Source organism: Lottia gigantea, assembly GCF_000327385.1.
Source record: "Lottia gigantea unplaced genomic scaffold LOTGIsca_285, whole genome shotgun sequence".
NCBI lineage: Eukaryota > Metazoa > Mollusca > Gastropoda > Lottiidae > Lottia > Lottia gigantea.
In genome coordinates, this window is record NW_008708919.1 from 73,367 (window position 1) to 92,176 (window position 18,810).

The 18,810-nt window shown below is 33.6% G+C and overlaps 3 protein-coding genes across 3 annotated transcripts; 1 reads left to right on the forward strand and 2 right to left on the reverse strand.

Moving 5' to 3' along the window:
- Nucleotides 1–309: 309 nt before the first annotated feature.
- On the reverse strand, nucleotides 310–522 carry LOTGIDRAFT_145104 (hypothetical protein; the record flags this gene model as incomplete). Its single annotated transcript, XM_009056691.1, has 1 exon — nucleotides 310–522. A coding segment is annotated over one exon (213 nt), but the record flags the coding sequence as incomplete, so codon positions are not given.
- A 250-nt stretch (nucleotides 523–772) lies between these two features.
- Nucleotides 773–7,263, reverse strand: LOTGIDRAFT_145098 (hypothetical protein; the record flags this gene model as incomplete). Its single annotated transcript, XM_009056692.1, has 9 exons — nucleotides 773–889; nucleotides 1,380–1,552; nucleotides 1,879–1,974; nucleotides 2,490–2,583; nucleotides 3,182–3,258; nucleotides 3,688–3,847; nucleotides 4,338–4,387; nucleotides 4,758–4,899; nucleotides 7,207–7,263. The coding sequence occupies 9 exons, from the start codon at nucleotides 7,261–7,263 to the stop codon at nucleotides 773–775; spliced, it is 966 nt and encodes a 321-aa protein (XP_009054940.1).
- A 2,676-nt stretch (nucleotides 7,264–9,939) lies between these two features.
- Nucleotides 9,940–16,876, forward strand: LOTGIDRAFT_175474 (hypothetical protein; the record flags this gene model as incomplete). Its single annotated transcript, XM_009056693.1, has 6 exons — nucleotides 9,940–10,016; nucleotides 11,438–11,498; nucleotides 12,967–13,076; nucleotides 13,639–13,737; nucleotides 14,729–14,855; nucleotides 16,847–16,876. The coding sequence occupies 6 exons, from the start codon at nucleotides 9,940–9,942 to the stop codon at nucleotides 16,874–16,876; spliced, it is 504 nt and encodes a 167-aa protein (XP_009054941.1).
- Nucleotides 16,877–18,810: the final 1,934 nt, after the last annotated feature.

Below are 18,810 nucleotides of genomic sequence, written 5' to 3' on the forward strand. Positions count from 1 at the left end.
ACCCACCATAATACTTGATGTTAACCTGTATAGTAGTGGCAGGTGTTACACAAAGGCAGACCATACCTACTCTTTTTTAAACACCCGATGATACTTCACTTTGGAGGAGTCCACTACTATGCAACTTTTACTCTCGATTTTGCCATGCTTTCGACGAGAAACAGAATTGTCTTGCTTGTACAGTTTTTTATTGACAGTGGAGCTCAGATTTTCTGTTAAAAATAATGTTCATTTTTTCTTTCAATAGAAAATCTTCAATAATAAACATCATCCTATTAAGTCTGGCATATATTTTTCTGATCATCAGTTTTAGTTTTTGATTTCTACAACTATCACGTGCGTATTATACAAGGGTGTGCATAATACAAGGGTGTACACGGGTGTGCATAATACAAGGGTGTGCATAATACAAGGGTGCGTATTATACAAGGGTGTGCACAATACAAGGGTGCGTATTATACAAGGATGCGCAGTATACATGGGTGCGTATAATACAAGGGTGCGCAGTATACAAGGGTGTGCATAATACAAGGGTGCGTATTATACAAGGGTGTGCATTATACAAGGGTGCGCATTATACAAGGGTGCGCATTATACAAGGGTGCGCATAATACAAGGGTGCGTATTATACAAGGGTGCGCAGTATACAAGGGTGCGTATAATACAAGGGTGCGCATATTACAAGGGAGCGTATTATACAAGGGTGCGTATTATACAAGGGTGTGTATTATACAAGGGTGCGTATTATACAAGAAATTATACGGTATAAGGTTCAAATTAATAAAATTACCTTCAACTGAGGTGTAAATTCTTCCATAGAATCTATCAAACCTCCAGGATGATGTTCTCCTAATGGAAAGGGATAATCACTGCCTAAAATAACTCTATTCTGAAATAACAACAGACAGAAGGTAAGCTCCTCCCACTTTAGATGGTGTGTATATATATGATGGATGGATAACAACTTCAAGGGAGATAATTTGGTAAAATATTTACAACTTTCAGATATAGGTCGATATTTTAAATTATACTTTAAGGGGTGTAATTTGGTATAAATCTACATTTTTCAATTAAAAGGTCAATATTTCAAAACACATATCAAGGGAGGCAATCTGGTAAAAAAAATTTAACTGTCAGATATATAGGTCAAAGAAGATCAGAACACACATGAAGATAAGTTGATAAAAAAATTCATCCAATCTTTTGAAAATGATTTTACAAGTATTCAATGATTCTGTCTACTAGCTGATCCTTGACCAAACCTCTTGGCATTGATCATTGACTTTATGGGTAAAAAAAAACTTGTCTTTATTGCACACATAATGGGGTTGTCCTCCTTGCAGAGATTTTCAGTAATATTGGTTTGTCTTTGAACATACCTTTCCTATCACATCCACCAATAAATCCAGGGCTTTTTTATCATGAACTAAAGAATCAGTGTAAATACGCCCTAGATAATCTCGTGGATTAACGCTATTCTGTACAGCACATAAATCTGGCCGCACATTAAAACCGTGTTCTATTCTCCCCACGGTGAACGGGAAGGCCCCACCTGAAAGATTGACATGATTATAAACATTAAACACCAACAAATTAACTGAAAGAGAGGCTGCAGAAAACACCATAAGGATCCCATCAACCAGCTTGTCCATGGATAAACCTTTTGACATTAATTTTACATGCATAACAACATAACAGCTGGGAGTACTGGAATAATGAGGAGAGATGGTTTATTCAGTATCCGTCTAGTATCAGTTTGGGCAACCGGAAAAATGACGAATGACAACTTATTCAAGAACAATCACTATTTACTGGACGTCACAAGAAAACTAATACCATGATTCAAACCCTAATGGCCGAACACAGTTTATACATTACCTCCATGAGCAAAACACACTTTTAGCTTGGGAAATCTTTCTAAAACTCCACCAAATATCATAGAACATACAGCAGTGGTAGTTTCTGCTGGCATTCCTGAAATTATCAGGATTATTAATTAATTAATTCTATCAATATAGGTTACTTGTAGACAACAAAATAAATATATCATGGTATTAATACACTTCTTTAATAACCAAGTACATAACGTTTCAACTCAATTTACACGTGTTGTCATCAGATTCACCACCCCCCCCCCCCCTTCCCCACTCTTATCATATCAGTGTTGTAGCTGGTGATACTAGCAGGGCACGACACTCTCAGCTGATCACAATTTGCAACACCTTATGATGGTTGGCTGGTATATGACAAGGTGATATATACCGGTACTTCAAGTTAACTGATATATAAAACACCTATGTAGCAATTAGAGCATATGCTGTACTGATGGACCGTGTCATCCTTTAACTAACTTTGCTATACTATTTTCTTTGTGGGTTAGACTGCTTGAAATTATTGTGGAAAGTCTACGTATTTAATTTATATTTTTATATTTACCCATCTTGTGGATAATATTACCAGAAATAAGAAAATTGACAGTAATACAGTACCTACTAACCATGGTAACCAATATTTCTTCATCCGACCAGATTGTTCCATATCCCAGGGATGTACGAAGATACTACAGTTCGTTTCTTCAGCTGCCTGATGGGTAATAAGACAACAATATAATCACTATACATTATAAAATATTGTCACAGGTAAAAAACCTTAGGCGCAATTTTCCGTACTTTTATAAAATATTTCGTTTTAACGAAATAAGTATAACGTCAAATATTTCGTTTTAACGAAATAAGTATAACGTCATATATTTCGTTTAAACGAAATATTTCATAAAAATATGGAAAATTGCGTAATATAATATTAAAACAGAAGCTGAAATATAGTTTCACAGTGTTCTATTCACAATTTTAAAAGTAACAATATGTTTTGGAATTTATTACACCAAATCAGGAGCAAAAAGCATCTCAAAGGGACAGATGCGCCATTTTGGGGGGAAGATTTGAGTCTTGAATATATGTAAATAGTCTCCTTCAAAAATATCTCAAACTATTATTTTGAAATTTAATACTGAAATCAAAATACTGGTTCAGTTTCACAAACACAAAGAACAAAAACAGATTTTGAATAATACATCAATTTGATTGGGTAATAAAACTAAATTTGAAATCAATTTTAGTGATAGACCAATCAAATGACATTAAAATATCATCTGAAGTTAAGATCATTATTTATACTTAACAGCAAAAACTGGGTATAATTCTGGAGCATCAAGATTCCAGGTGTTTATATGAGATCCAATCTGTACTCCAGGAAATCCTACAAATTATAACTTTCAGTTAAAACAGGGGTCTTATTCTCCAAACCTTAACTAAGATAAAATCCAATACAGTAATTTGAAATGATAATAGTTTAAAACCGATTTCAGTGTTTGACCAGTCAGATAACCTTTTTCGAGAACACAGTCCCACATAAAATATTCTAGGAGTTCAAGGTTCAAAAGCATTGGCATTTTAAAAGGATTTAAAAGCAGTTTTCAATATTTTCAATATTTGGCTAATTGGGACATCAATTTTAACATATATGGAACGGAAACTAACATTTTGAGGATGATATTCAAATTCACATAAAATATTGAGAGTAAAATTCAGTGATGAAACAGAGGTCAAACAAACACTCTTTATTATTATTTTGATATTCTCATAGATAGTATCAGTAACATTCAATAATAAAACAAAACACTCCTACCTAATTCTGTTCTACAGCGTCTCAGTTCCTGTACAGCTAACTCTGGAGCCTGCATGGGTAACGTTCCCAGCCCTACAAATCTGTCAGGGTGTGTCTTCACTGTCTTGGCCAGATCATTATTTAGTAATTGAGAAAGGTCTGCTGTGTCTTGAGGTTTTGCCTTAAAAAATTTTTAAAAAATACCTTTGAGGGTACAGGATGAAAGGGTCTCAAAAACAGTTGACGATTGAAGGAACCAGAAATATTTCTAACTTTGAGGGCGCAATAGATAGACACTTTCATTTTTAATATAGCCACTTTAGAGTCCTAAGTCGGCCCTCTTGAACGTTTGTCAAATTAATCTTTTGACCTAACCTGATAAACACCGCGTCACAAAATGGCAGCGCTGTAGACGGTAGAAATTTGATTGTTTAAAGCAGAAGTCATAGAGTTAGGTCAAAAGGTTAATTTGACGAACGTTCAGAAGGGCTGTCGTTAGACCTGGCCACATATTCACGAATCGATCTTAGCGCTAGGATGTCCTAATATCCTGCTTATTCCCAGTCAGTAAATGGTGTCACAATGTAAAAACCTAAGGGTAAAATTGCCCCAGGATTAGATAAAGGTATATAAACTGGACAGAAGTCAGAAGTTATAAGTAACACTCTTACCCAATAGTTGAACATGACTGGCACAGTCGATAATACCTGTACATCCACTCCTATATTAAATATAAAACACAAATTGAGAATACTGTAATAATGAAATGAAAGGGAGTTTTACATCCTACTTTTCTGCAATTGTTATGGGCAAAGGACAACAGCAATAGCCTAGTTTTTTTGATTCTTTAATGTCCACAGCCTGTAGGACACAGGGCCTTGGTTTATTGCCCCTTGCAGCAAATAAACTCTTTTCCCGTATCATTCAATTAGACCGTCATAACTGACAGGGGAAACTTTCAGAAGTGAAATATACTCATATTCTCTGAATCTACTCCAGCTGACAACTTTCAAAATAGCTATCAGAGACTGAGATAGAGGCAGATGTTGGGACTGAGGACAACCTGGTACTCATATCTGCCTTGCACTGACCTGTTTCATTCATTTCCTTCATTCTTGTCTCAGGACACCAACAATTGGCATCAATTTCACGGAAAAACACCTCATCTTTCATCATTTTAGCTTTTCCTTGACAATGGTGATCCAGACGAATAAATCCTCCATATCCATATCTCTACATTCATATAATACAGTTATTATATCATCTTGATTAAAATATAGTCTATATCTCTACATTCATATAATACAGTTATTATATCATCTTGATTATAATATAGTCTATATCTCTATATTCATATAATACAGTTATTATATCATCTTGATTATAATATAGTCTATATCTCTACATTCATATAATACAGTTATTATATCATCTTGATTAGAATATAGTCTATATCTCTATATTCATATAATACAGTTATTATATCATATTGATTAGAATATAGTCTATATCTCTATATTCATATAATACAGTTATTATATCATCTTGATTAGAATATAGTCTATATCTCTATATTCATATAATACAGTTATTATATCATCTTGATTAGAATATAGTCTATATCTCTACATTTATATAATACAGTTATTATATCATCTTGATTATAATATAGTCTATATCTCTATATTCATATAATACAGTTATTATATCATCTTGATTATAATATAGTCTATATCTCTACATTCATATAATACAGTTATTATATCATCTTGATTAGAATATAGTCTATAACTCTATATTCATATAATACAGTTATTATATCATCTTGATTAGAATATAGTCTATATCTCTACATTCATATAATACAGTTATAATATCATCTTGATTATAATATAGTCTATATCTCTATATTCATATAATACAGTTATTATATCATCTTGATTAGAATATAGTCTATATCTCTACATTCATATAATACAGTTATTATATCATCTTGATTAGAATATAGTCTATATCTCTATATTCATATAATACAGTTATTATATCATCTTGATTATAATATAGTCTATATCTCTACATTCATATAATACAGTTATTATATCATCTTGATTAAAATATAGTCTATATCTCTACATTCATATAATACAGTTATTATATCATCTTGATTAGAATATAGTCTATATCTCTACATTCATATAATACGGTTATTATATCATCTTGATTATAATATAGTCTATATCTCTACATTCATATAATACAGTTATTATATCATCTTGATTAGAATATAGTCTATATCTCTATATTCATATAATACAGTTATTATATCATCTTGATTAGAATATAGTCTATATCTCTATATTCATATAATACAGTTATTATATCATCTTGATTGTAAGGGGAGATAATATATATTATCATGTTATTGTGGTTTGGTGATATAATGGTTACGAATTCTCTTGCGAGAACTACATTATTTCCAGTTAACTCTTTCTGGAATAGTAGGAACCACAGGCATCGGACGAAGAATTGGAATGTCCCCGATATACATAAAATGGCTAGAAAACCTCTTTACAATCTCTTTAACAAAGTTGATTTCATCAATATACCAGTTTTACAGTGCCCAATAGACAGTTGTGATTTGGAATCAGAGGACCTGGATGCATGGTTTCAGCTGCCCTCTTCAGATTCATGACAGAACAGTCAATCCGTTGTCGCTCAACAAGCAACACGTTAGACCCTATCATACATGATGTCTGCACTTAAGTAGGGTATGCTTACTCTTCTAGCGGAAGTCGACCTTTGAACTTATTATTTTTACCCTACCTTCTCTCCTTTTTAGAAGGAAAGATGAATAGCTCTCTTAAATTTTCAAGTATTTTGTTTCCAGTTATTTGTATTTTACACTTTACATTTGTATATAATATGTTTCTGTTATTTATATATTTATTTGAATCAACTGTCTTTGAATAAAATCAGACCATTTGTAGTCACTCATTGTTAATTGTTCTAAAGATAAAAAACCTGGGACAAACAAAACTGTAATAAAATAGTGAAAAACTTGAGCACATTTTAAGCTAACGAATATAAAAATGGCATATTTATTTTTGGTAAAAATTCGTACAATATTGGTGAAAACAGAGCTAAACTAGTTCTCGGTGAGTTTCTTGATGCCCTGCCCTACCCTGCACCCCACCCCTGGACCCTGTTAAGATTTGCTGGACTAACTTTACAAAAAATATATGGTTCATATGCCCCTCCTGAAGCTTATTAGGCCAATTAATTCATTAAAAAAAAAACAATTTGGCCATATGATTGAAATCAGTTTCACATTGAAGAGATAAACAATAGGTTAAGTTAGGTTAGATGAAGGTAAAGAGATAGACTGATTGTTATGTAGACCTACTTATTGTACAAGATAAGAAAAATCTGACAAAAAATGATGTCCATAGTAAGTCTTTTAATGGAGAATTTCGTATGTCATCCACTTTCTAAAAAGATCTCTGGGCATTATCTCTGTTGTTTGATATCTAATGCACCTACCTGCTTTAAATCTGGCCATTTTTCAGGCAGGATGTGGGTATGCAAGTCAATCTTCATGGTTATCTTTGATTACCCGAGAATTCCCTTGACAGCCTGCTACTTTCCCTTGCATTTTAACCTATTGACCTATAACCTCTGATCTTAACTGACCCCCATTTCAACCAATCATCATTCACCTTGATTTGATCTTGATTTTCAAGACGCTTCATATATTTCGCTAGAATTTTGACACATTAACAAATTTTGTTCGTCTTTGAGAGATTTGATTAGACTTTTATCACTTTCATGTGATTTTATTTAAAAGGGTTGATTAAATTAACTAAAATGGGCATCAATGAAGTACCGGTATTACGTCAATGGTTTTGATGCATTAATTCAATTTGAAACAATGAAACCAAAATTGATCCATGACTGACAGAAAATGAAAGAAAGTCTATCCTTTTGTAAAGATTCTATTGTAACTGCACAAAAACACCGAAAAATGACGTAAAAGTAATTATCTATCTGCTAATTAATAGGTAATTAGATTCATTAAGATTGTAGACTCGATTAACAGGGGAGATGTAAACAAAGTCTCTATTAACAGGTCACTCGATATTGATTGGCTGAGATATTTGTCATTAACCAATGAAATGAGAGAATACCTGCTCAGATTTTGACGGTGTCTCAACAGGTATGACAATTTCTGTTTATTTCATGTTTGACGACAAAAAACTTCATTTTTTGGCAAGTTTCGGTTTTGATCTTTGGGTTGTGTATAGAAATATGAATGATCTTTAAACTTGAGGCAAAAGTCCTTCTGAAAGTGCCCCCGATCGTGTTCTTGAATGAATTTTTCTCTGACATTTGACATTGTTTATCTGTCGATCTAGTAAGATTATATTGATTAAGGTAGAGAAATCAAGGTCTAGATAATAATGAACAGGTTGTCGAAGGATTGGGTATTGACTTAAACTAGATTATAACTGACAGGTCGATTAATAGGGTCTTGGATATTTGGCACAGTGTTGTGAATACTTCAAGTATTCCAGTCTTTGTTCTAATAAGGGGTCTAAATGTAATTTTTCAAACACAGGCTACATTTATTATCATAATTATTCATTTGTTTGTGTCCAATTCTACTATTTAGATCAGTACATGTATATTAAGAAATATTGAAACATAAAGTGTCATATTATGTTTACTCAGAGTTTCACGCTGTGCAATCATTCAACCCAAATTCTTCAACCTGTTTCTCAACTGAATAACACCTGGTTTTCCTCTATCAGTGATGCAGTTAACAGGGGCTGACATGGAAAAAGTGTCTAGTCTAGGACAATAAACCGAGGCCCTGTGTGCTACAGACTGTGCATGTTATAAGATTCCTTGACAGTTGGAAATCAGAAAAGAACAGGCTAATGCCGCTGTCCTGACAAGATTTCCCTCATTGTACCCTGCATGGCGTTGTCTGTCTTCATTAGCCCACAAGGTGCAGAACAGTAGGACATTTCATTTTACCTACTGAATTATGTAACTCTAGGCCAACAATCTAGAAAAAATTTAATTACCTAGTGAACACTTTTCAGAATGTCTCTTGAATTTGGTTGGAGAACTTGTCTACAGAAGTTAACAACTCAGCAACAAGTGGTTTCATATACAAGAACTACTTTCATTCAGTGCCGGAGCCAGGTTGACGTCCTAGGGGGGGGGCGAAACATCTGAGGTTGCCCAAATTTCTAACCTAGTTATGAGATTTTTGCCCGAAAAACATGCTTTCGGGCTGCCCCCTCTGACCCCTCTTTTGGCCCCGCCTCTGCTTTCATTATAAAAGAGGACAAAACAAAATTGAATAAGAACACGTTTACACAATATCAGGGATCGCCGACAATATTTTAAAATATTTTCTACAATCCTGGTGTAAATGTAATTATAAATATGTATAGGGTGATGTCACCTCACTTGTTTTAATACCCTTTTATCTTTTGTTATGTTTTATTCTCTTGCTGGAAGCGAAAGTTAACTTGTCATCTACCTACCTACCATTCTCTTGCATTACATCTGTGACGATACGTGTATATTGTGTTGAAACGTATGTGCCTAACCTTATAAGTGTGTTATATTCCATAATATTGTCTTGTGTTTTGTTATATTTGCTCCTTGCTTCTATGTGTCGTTCAAATCTGATGTCATGGGCAGCGAAAGTTCTTCAGGCAACATGAAATCAATTAAAGCCCTGCAACTAGTACGCTGGTGCTCAATACTTTAATTCTAGAGCTGGAAATATTTCTGATGATGTAGTTTATAGTTAGAATTGAAGTTATTTATTGAAGATTACTGATTGGACATAATAATAATAATCGTGCATTTATATAGCACCTATTTTCTAGAAAGTTCTACTCAATGGCGCTGGGTTGCTGTGTCATATCTGGTATTCACAAGTGAATAAGTGTGTCTTAAGGCGAGTTTTGAATATGTCCACTGACTTTACATCTTTATCATGTTTTTGTAGGTTGTTCCATAGCACAGGTGCTGCAACCAGAGTAAACGCGCAAAGTTTTAGGCACAACAAAATCTTTACTAGTTGTTGAATGTGTAGACAGATTATATAAAGTAAAGTAATAAATCTGTTAGTCTGTATTATGAGATAATGTAATTTTTTCGAAAAATTTGATTTTTTTCATTTTAGAACTACTGAACACAATGTAAATTAATAAAGCTGTCAGCCTCTACTATCAGTCCGTCCAGCTGTACAACATGCCTCTCTCTGATCAACGGAGACACAAAACTACCGAAGGAAACAGTAAACGATTAAAAAGAACAGATTCAGAGAAGTAAGTTGTTTTACATGGACCTGACATGGCAAGAGAACCGTTTAAATCAAACCAAGTGTTTTGTTGCCTTGCAAGGTTTTTAGATTATAAAATTATGACAACTTTCTTTAAAAGGATTGTAAAGAGGTTTTCTATTTCGAGGACACTGATAGCATCAATTTGCACCATTCTAATTTTCAGTTAGAAGTCTCAGATTCCAGAAATTCTAGACAATTTTGAATAAGTTGTCTCTAATCTCAAAATATGCTTGTATCACATAAGGCCTTTGTTATTAGTGATGTCATCAAACACACAGTTTTACTGGAACCACACAGACATCTTATTGAAATTTGGAATGGCACAAATTGATGCTATCAGTATCCCTGATACACATAAAAAATTTCGAAAAATCTTAGTACAATCCATTTTATTCATTGTTACACTGTGAAAACGAGTAGAAAATTTGAAAATCTTTTCTTTTGTGTCCAAAATTTCAAGAATTATGGCATTTGAAATTTCCAAAGATATAGAAGACGTATGAAAGAAGAACCCCCCCACCCCTTCCTTCATTCAGTCATTTAGATAAAAGTTTTTGAAATGTAAAAAAGCTCTTGACCTGATGATATGTAATCTATAAAGGGGGTTTGTTATCATGGTTTTTGTGATAACCTGTTCTGATTGAGATGATCAACCTTACATCCCCTACTAGACAGTTTATCACTTGACAAACCTTAATATATCATATTGAAATTAGTATCAATATGGTCTGTCTGAGAGGCATGCCCAGTTGATAAAACTTTATCAGTAATTGGGGTGGGGGGGGGGGGAGTGGGAGTGTGAGTCAGTAGACTTTGAAACTGGCTTTTCTCAACTATTAAATTAATAATGATTGGGCAAACAACTTCTAGTAACCAGCTGTTCCTGAATGATTCAAATTAATTGCTGGATTTAGCCATCCTAGCTTGCCCACGACTCGCCGAACAAACATAGTTCTTGTCAGTTTCTTCTTTACATGACGTCATTTGTTTGTTTATGTTGAAAAATTGGTGGTTGTGTGAAAGATGAATAAGTCGTGGGATAATCCAGGAAGATTAATAACAAGAGGTTTGGGCAAAGACCAGCTGATAGAAAGGCATCGTATCATGAATACAGGTTTTGACATGGTCTTATTAACCCGTATTAAACTAAACCCACTACACTTGGTTTTGGGGCGTGGAAATGAGACTGGTGGCATTTAAATCTGACCAATCAGATCAGTAGAACCGAACAGCCCTGAGGAATTATGACGAATGGGGTGTGGTTTGGACACACGACGGTAGAAAGGATTCTTAACTGTGAACCTAAGTTGGTATCCTTGTAAAATATAGTTGTTTGTTTATTTCTTTCTGTAAAAGAATGATGATCCTTGAGGAGAATTAAAAATGTTTTCTCTCATTTTCAAGGGAATTAAAGGAGCTACACCATTTATTAGAGGTACTGAATTCACCAGCTTCAACCCAACAGGTAAATTTTTAAGTGATTGATTCCCTTTTAAGAATTTCTCTTATCCTGAGGCCTTACCCTCCAAAACTTAATTTAAGATGATTTTAGTATTCTAGTCATCTGATTGGTCAATCACTAAAATTTAAATTTAGTTTAAATGCGAGAATAGACAATGTCCGGTGCTATGTACGGTGCAGAATAATCGATACAAACGAAAATAGAAGAAGTGAACTCACAAGGTATGGGTCAGGACATGGTGCAGACACAATTCGTTTCTTCTATTTTTTACTGTATTGACAATTCCACACTGTACACCACACCAGACACCACACCAGACACCATACACCAAACCAGACACCGTACACCAAACCAGACAACGTACATCAAACCAGACACCGTACATCAAACCAGACATCGCACACCAAACCATACACCGTACATCAAACCAGACACCAGACACCGTACCAGACCCCGTACACCACACCAGACACCGTACATCGCACCAGACACCGTACATCACACCAGACACCAAACCAGACACTGTACACCACACCAGACACCGTACACCACACCAGACACCGTACACCAGACACCGTACACCAAACCAGACACTGTATTCCACACCTGACACCGTACATCACACCTGACACCGTACACCAAACCAGACACTGTACACCAAACCAGACACTGTACATCACACCAGACACCGTACACCAAACCAGACACTGTACATCACACCAGACACCTTACATCACACCAGACACCGTACATCACACCAGACACCATACATCACACCAGACACTGTACATCCACCAATCAGATTACTGTATTGTTTGGATTTTACCTAAGTTCAGTTTTTGTGAATAAGACCCTAGGAGGTTTAAATGTTCTATATATTTGACTGGCCCCAGGAGGTTGAAATACTCTACATATTTGACTGGTCCCAGGAGGTATAAATGCTCTACATATTTGACTGGTCCCAAGTGGTATCAGGACAATACATCAACAGATTGCAGTGTGGTCATCTGAATCGAAGAAAAATACATTATAAATATAAATCAAAATTGTTAGATTCAATCCATATATTTCTATGTAATTCTATCATTCCTGTATTCTCAAGTTAAAAATAGTGCTGGTGGTATTTTTCTACTACCTCATTTCTCTTTGTGAATGTGCATTGTCAACACCTACCATTTCAAAGTTTGATCTTAACCTTTGAACACTGAATGTAAATCAAATTTAACGTCATATACCCTGAACTCCACGAAATATAACCTAAAGAGTGTGTGACATCACTAAGTAACTGCTGGTTTACAGACTATATATTAAGTAAGGGCGTGGCTGGTAATAGGTTAACCCTCTGGAATTTAGGACTCATCCAAGTTTAAAGAATTCAAAAATGATATTTGGCCAACCACGTGCTCCAGACTAAAATTTAAGGATTGATTCACCAACACACTCAACAAACTTTTACTTATCTTTATTACAGCTCCAAACAGTTGATCATGATGATAGCCAGCAAGGTCAAAGGTCAAATACCAGACCAAGGTCATGGTCAAACCCAGAGAAATCGCAAGCCGTGGCCCTTCATAAGTTTAGGTAGGTCTATGTTACATGTGGAATCTTCTTCTTTATTGCCCATTAACATGTTTTAATTTTTGCCATCTGGCTTAGAATTAATATTTGGCCACTACTGGTTCGAGGCACATAGCTAACCCAGGGTTTCAGGGAGGGTCGAATTGTTTTTTGTAACACAAGATGTAAACTTGTAACTTCTTGCCAATGATCTTCTTTATTTATCAAATAATTCATTCAGTGGCGCAGCCAGGATTTCATTGACAGGAGGGCCATTGACATACCTTTGTAGATTTTAGAGGACACTACCTATCGTGGGGAAGTCAGAGTGGCCTCCCACTGGAAAATTTTCTAGTGTGGGAAGCCGGAGAATACATGATTTTGGAAGTTAAAGTAGAATGAATTTTTCAGTTTTTATGGTCTGTAGGGGGAGGGGGGATCCTGGCCAAAAAAAAACCAGACTGAATATGTCACCGAATTCATTGTTTCCAGAGTGATTGTTTTCAGACCTGTTGAGCTATAATGTGTTTAGTTATTTGAATGATCTGATATATTGTAAACATCAGATGTAAACTTGTTATTTCAGTCTAAGATACCAGAATGTCCGAAATTTCAACCAGAGCAAACATTTCAAATTATTTGAAGATATATTTTCATTGCTCGTGACAACTAGACTAAGTCAGAGGTAGGTACAAATATTTCCAAGTTATATGAAAAATGTTTGTTTTAGTATAGTATACTTCTCCTTAGTTTTATTGTACACAACGTTTCTACAATTTACATTGTCATCATCAGTATATATGGTATACTACTCCTGAGTTTTATTGTACACAACGTTTCTACAATTTACATTGTCATCATCAGTTTATATAGTATACTTCTCCTGAGTTTTATTGTACACAACGTTTCTACAATTTACATTGTCATCATCAGTTTATATGATATACTACTCCTGAGTTTTATTGTACACAATGTTTCTACAATTTACATTATCATCATCAGTTTATATGGTATACTACTGCTGAGTTTTATAGTACACAATGTTTCAACAATTTACATTCATCATCAGTTTATATGGTATACTACTCCTTAGTTTTATTGTACACAATGTTTCTACAATTTACATTGTCATCATCAGTTTATATAGTATACTACTCCTGAGTTTTATTGTATACAATGTTTCAACAATTTACATTGTCATCATCAGTTTATATGGTATTGTACTCCTAGGTTTTATTGTACACAATGTTTCTACAATTTACATTGTCATCATCAGTTTATATGGTATACTACTCCTAGGTTTTATTGTACACAACATTTCTACAATTTACATTGTCATCATCATTTTATATGGTATTTTACTCCTAGGTTTTATTGTACACAACGTTTCTACAATTTACATTGTCATCATTATTTTATATCGTATTTTACTCCTAGGTTTTATTGAATACAACGTTTCTACAATTTACATTGTCATCATTATTTTATATCATATTTTACTCCTAGGTTTTATTGAATACAACGTTTCTACAATTTACATTGTCATCATTATTTTATATCGTATTTTACTCCTAGGTTTTATTGAATACAATGTTTCAACAACTTGTTATGTTATTGTCTGTGTTTATAACAAATCTAATACAGAAAATTTTAATAAAAACTCCATTGTATTGTAGTAAATGGTTGAACTCGTCATCAGATGAAACTGTTGTTAGACTGTTGGTTTGTTTACGTATTTTAATGAGAGATTGTTATTTTCAAACATTATTTTTTAAACTGGGTGGAGTTCAAAGTCTATCAGAGGTAAGATCAAGTTCAGGTTTTATTCCTGGAGGGACTGGAAACCCCTAAACCCATCCATCTAACTGCAGAATATATCTTTTTGCTTCAATTTCATTGCAATTTAGTAAGTATCATTTATGTTTAGGTTTCATTCTTGTAGCAAAAGGCAAAAGTACTGGATACAATTAACTTATAACTCCCTCGCTTGCTGAGTTCTACACACATACATGTGTAATCTAGCTATGTTGTCGGGTTTCTACCACTTTTGCATGTTGTCCACTGCTCTACCGACAGGATACTCAATTCTACCGCTTTTTTGTTTTTTTCCTGACCAAATTATCAAAGGACCTACCATTTTCAATGTCCAAAGTCTGTACCATGTAGACAGCATGTTTTAGATTCATAGAATCAACGGAAGGCACAATAAGACAATATGGAACAAGGTTCAGAACGCGTTCGACCTGTGCTGAAAAACAGATTAAAGAAGGGTCAATTTTGAATAAATAATAGGCCTACCAACTTTCTGAACTGCAAAGTGGAATCCGAAATCCAAAACAATATTTTGGTGAAACATTGGTAGCAGCTAATTATAAGTGAAGAATGTGACATGCACAGTACCGTTTTGTTTGGAATCGAACACCACCTTTGTCTTATTCCTCCATCGTAATAATCATCAGTTATCTCCCTTTAAAATAGGCACACTTCTATCTACACCTATTGTCTGAGCAAAGTAAAAAGTTTTTTGAATTTTTTTTATTATTTTTATGAGTATTGGAATACCAGACTCAAAATAGTACTGTAAGTCTAAGAATGACTTTGCATTGATAAAAATATAAACATAAGCACACATTATGTCTTCAAAATTTGTTTTAACAGAGGAAAATTTTTCAGGGTTGAAATTCCTAGGAGACAAATGTGTTTCTTTTCAATGTGAACTTACAAAAAATTATATTTTTATCAACACAAAAACTTTCTAAGACTAACAATACTATTTTGAGGCTGATATTCCAATTCTCTTAAAAATTATGGATGAAATTCAAAAAAAATATTTACTTTTCTCAGACGATAAATCTGTATTTTAATATTTAAGAATGTATTAAATGGATTCTGTATAATATCTGATTGTTGATTGTATGACGAAATGCTATTAAAATTGATAATCTAATTTGAAAAAAGGCAAAAAACCTCACACTGGAAGGTTCATATCTACAATAAAGGCCTTTTGTTGTCAATGTATGGATGCACATATGACCTTTTAATAAGAATATTTGTAATATTGCGGGTTTAAAATGAGTATACAAATGCACATTAAAAGCATCTAACCAAAGATTTTTTGGTCATAACTACAACTTATGACCTTATAGTTCTATGACATCGATATCTAAATCTAAATCAGAATATACTGCCATATTATACACAAAAAATTAGATAGTTTCTGTTTAATTGATTGTCCATCTTTTCAACTGTTAACCCTTGTACTGTATATTTCCGAATAAAATACCCAGTTTTTTACCCCAAAATGGCCCCTTACAGAAGGGGTGCGTACTATACACAGTGAATTAAATTTTGAGTTTTTTTCCCTTCGAAAATACCGTGAATCGATGTTGAGGATCCGCCATTTTGTCTTCTTTCATTGCCATGTTGTTATGTTTATACAATCTAATAACTCATTAGACTGCAACCTCAAATTTTCGTCAACAAGGGGTGCACATTATATACGGGTTAATGGATTTTTCCAGATTTTGATGGGGTAAGGAAGGGGTGAGTATTATACACGCTTGAGCATTATATTCGGATATATATGGTATTCTTCATGTTTATCAAATTTAGTCCAGAAAAAAATGAAACAACACTTTACATCTATCAGTGAATTGATATAAAAAATTCTTATTAAATTTTCTAACTTACTCAGCTTCAAAAATAAAAATAAAAAAATGAAAAATTAATTTTTTAGTATCGAGTAGTTTAAATTGATTTAGTATTATAAATGTTTTTTTAAAAATTAAAAACAGGAATGGTGTCAAGAATACGTCATTCCTTAAAAAAAAAAAAGTTTAGTTCCTAATAAAACTTAATCCATCAATCCATGAGGACTTTGACTTTAGAGTACTGAGTAGATTTAATCATAGATCTGTAAAAAAACCTGTTACACAGCATCTTCTATGATAGATTCAGGAATAAAACCTTGAGTTAATTTATTTCACTCCATCATAAGGTGTTTCAAAGCATAGTGTCAACGCCCTTTGAAATCTCCCAATCTTTGGAGACTGGGGGTAAAAATAGGGGGGAGACTAACATCATGGGGGGACAACTGTCAAGGTTGAGAAGGTTCACCTTAAAGTACGATAAAAGTAGAATTGATTTGGTGCATTCTGACACATATTTTGGGGACAAAAACATACAAAACATTTTTGAAGTTGTTAGAAATGAAGTAGGGATACAAACCATTTTTCTCTGCACCCCCCCTGGTGCCACCACAGCTCAGCTTGATCACTTGCATCATTGTTGGAACCATAATCAAGAATTGATTTGGTGCGTTCTGACACATATTTGGGGACAAAAACATATAAAACATTTCCAGCCCATCTGTTGATTGGCTCACACTACCCAATGATATACAAAAAAATGTGATAAAACCATTTTTCCCTGCACCCCCCCTGGTGCCACCACAGTTCAGCTTGATCATTTGTATCATCGTTAGAACCATATTCCAATATGATAGTCTGTTGATTGGCTCACACTACCCAATGATATACAAAAAGATGTGATTAATTTCAGTATTTTGAAGAGATAACGGAGGTGTATTTAACAGAGAATGTAGGTCAATATATGATTGATGTACTGAAAGAGATTACTAGTAAGTTTTTAAATTACGTTTTAGTACCGGAAAAAATACTATATAATACTGATTTATTGACTAATCTGACGTACGAAGATGAATCAGTTTGTGTTGTTTTTGTGAAATTTGTGACTCACGGTCGTCGTTTGAGTGAAATCTATATATCAAATGGATTCAATGATGACCAACTGAAATGGAGGGTGGTAAAATGGGGTGTATCTTCTGTTTTATACGCATGTATCTATCTTTGGTCAGTGATTATTGGTGGCACCCATGTCCCTCTATATCTATCTACACCAATCAATTTCAGTATTTGACCAATCAGAACACTAAAATCATCTTTTGTTAGACTTTCAAGAAACCATGACTACAAAAAACAAACTTTTAAGTTCTCTTAACTTGGTGAAAGTCTGGAATTGATTTTAAACCAGTCAGATCATACTATTTCCTATGATGATAGTATTTCCTATGATAGTATTTCCTATGATACTATTTCCTATGATAGTATTTCCTATGATAGTATTTCCTATGATAGTATTTCCTATGATATTATTTCCTATGATAGTATTTCCTATGATAGTATTTCCTATGATAGTATTCCTATGATACTATTTCCTATGATATAGTATTTCCTATGATAGTATTTCCTATGATAGTATTTCCTATGATACTATTTCCTATGATGATAGTATTTCCTATGATAGTATTTCCTATGATAGTATTTCCTATGATAGTATTTCCTATGATACTATTTCCTATGATACTATTTCCATGATGATAGTATTTCCTATGATAGTATTTCCTATGATGATAGTATTTCCTATGATAGTATTTCCTATGATAGTATTTCCTATGATACTATTTCCTATGATGATAGTATTTCCTATGATAGTATTTCCTATGATACTATTTCCTATGATACTATTTCCTATGATGATAGTATTTCCTATGACAGTATTTCCTATGATAGTATTTCCTATGATAGTATTTCCTATGATAGTATTTCCTATGATACTATTTCCTATGATGATAGTATTTCCTATGATAGTATTTCCTATGATAGTATTTCCTATGATAGTATTTCCTATGATAGTATTTCCTATGATACTATTTCCTATGATAGTATTCCTATGATAG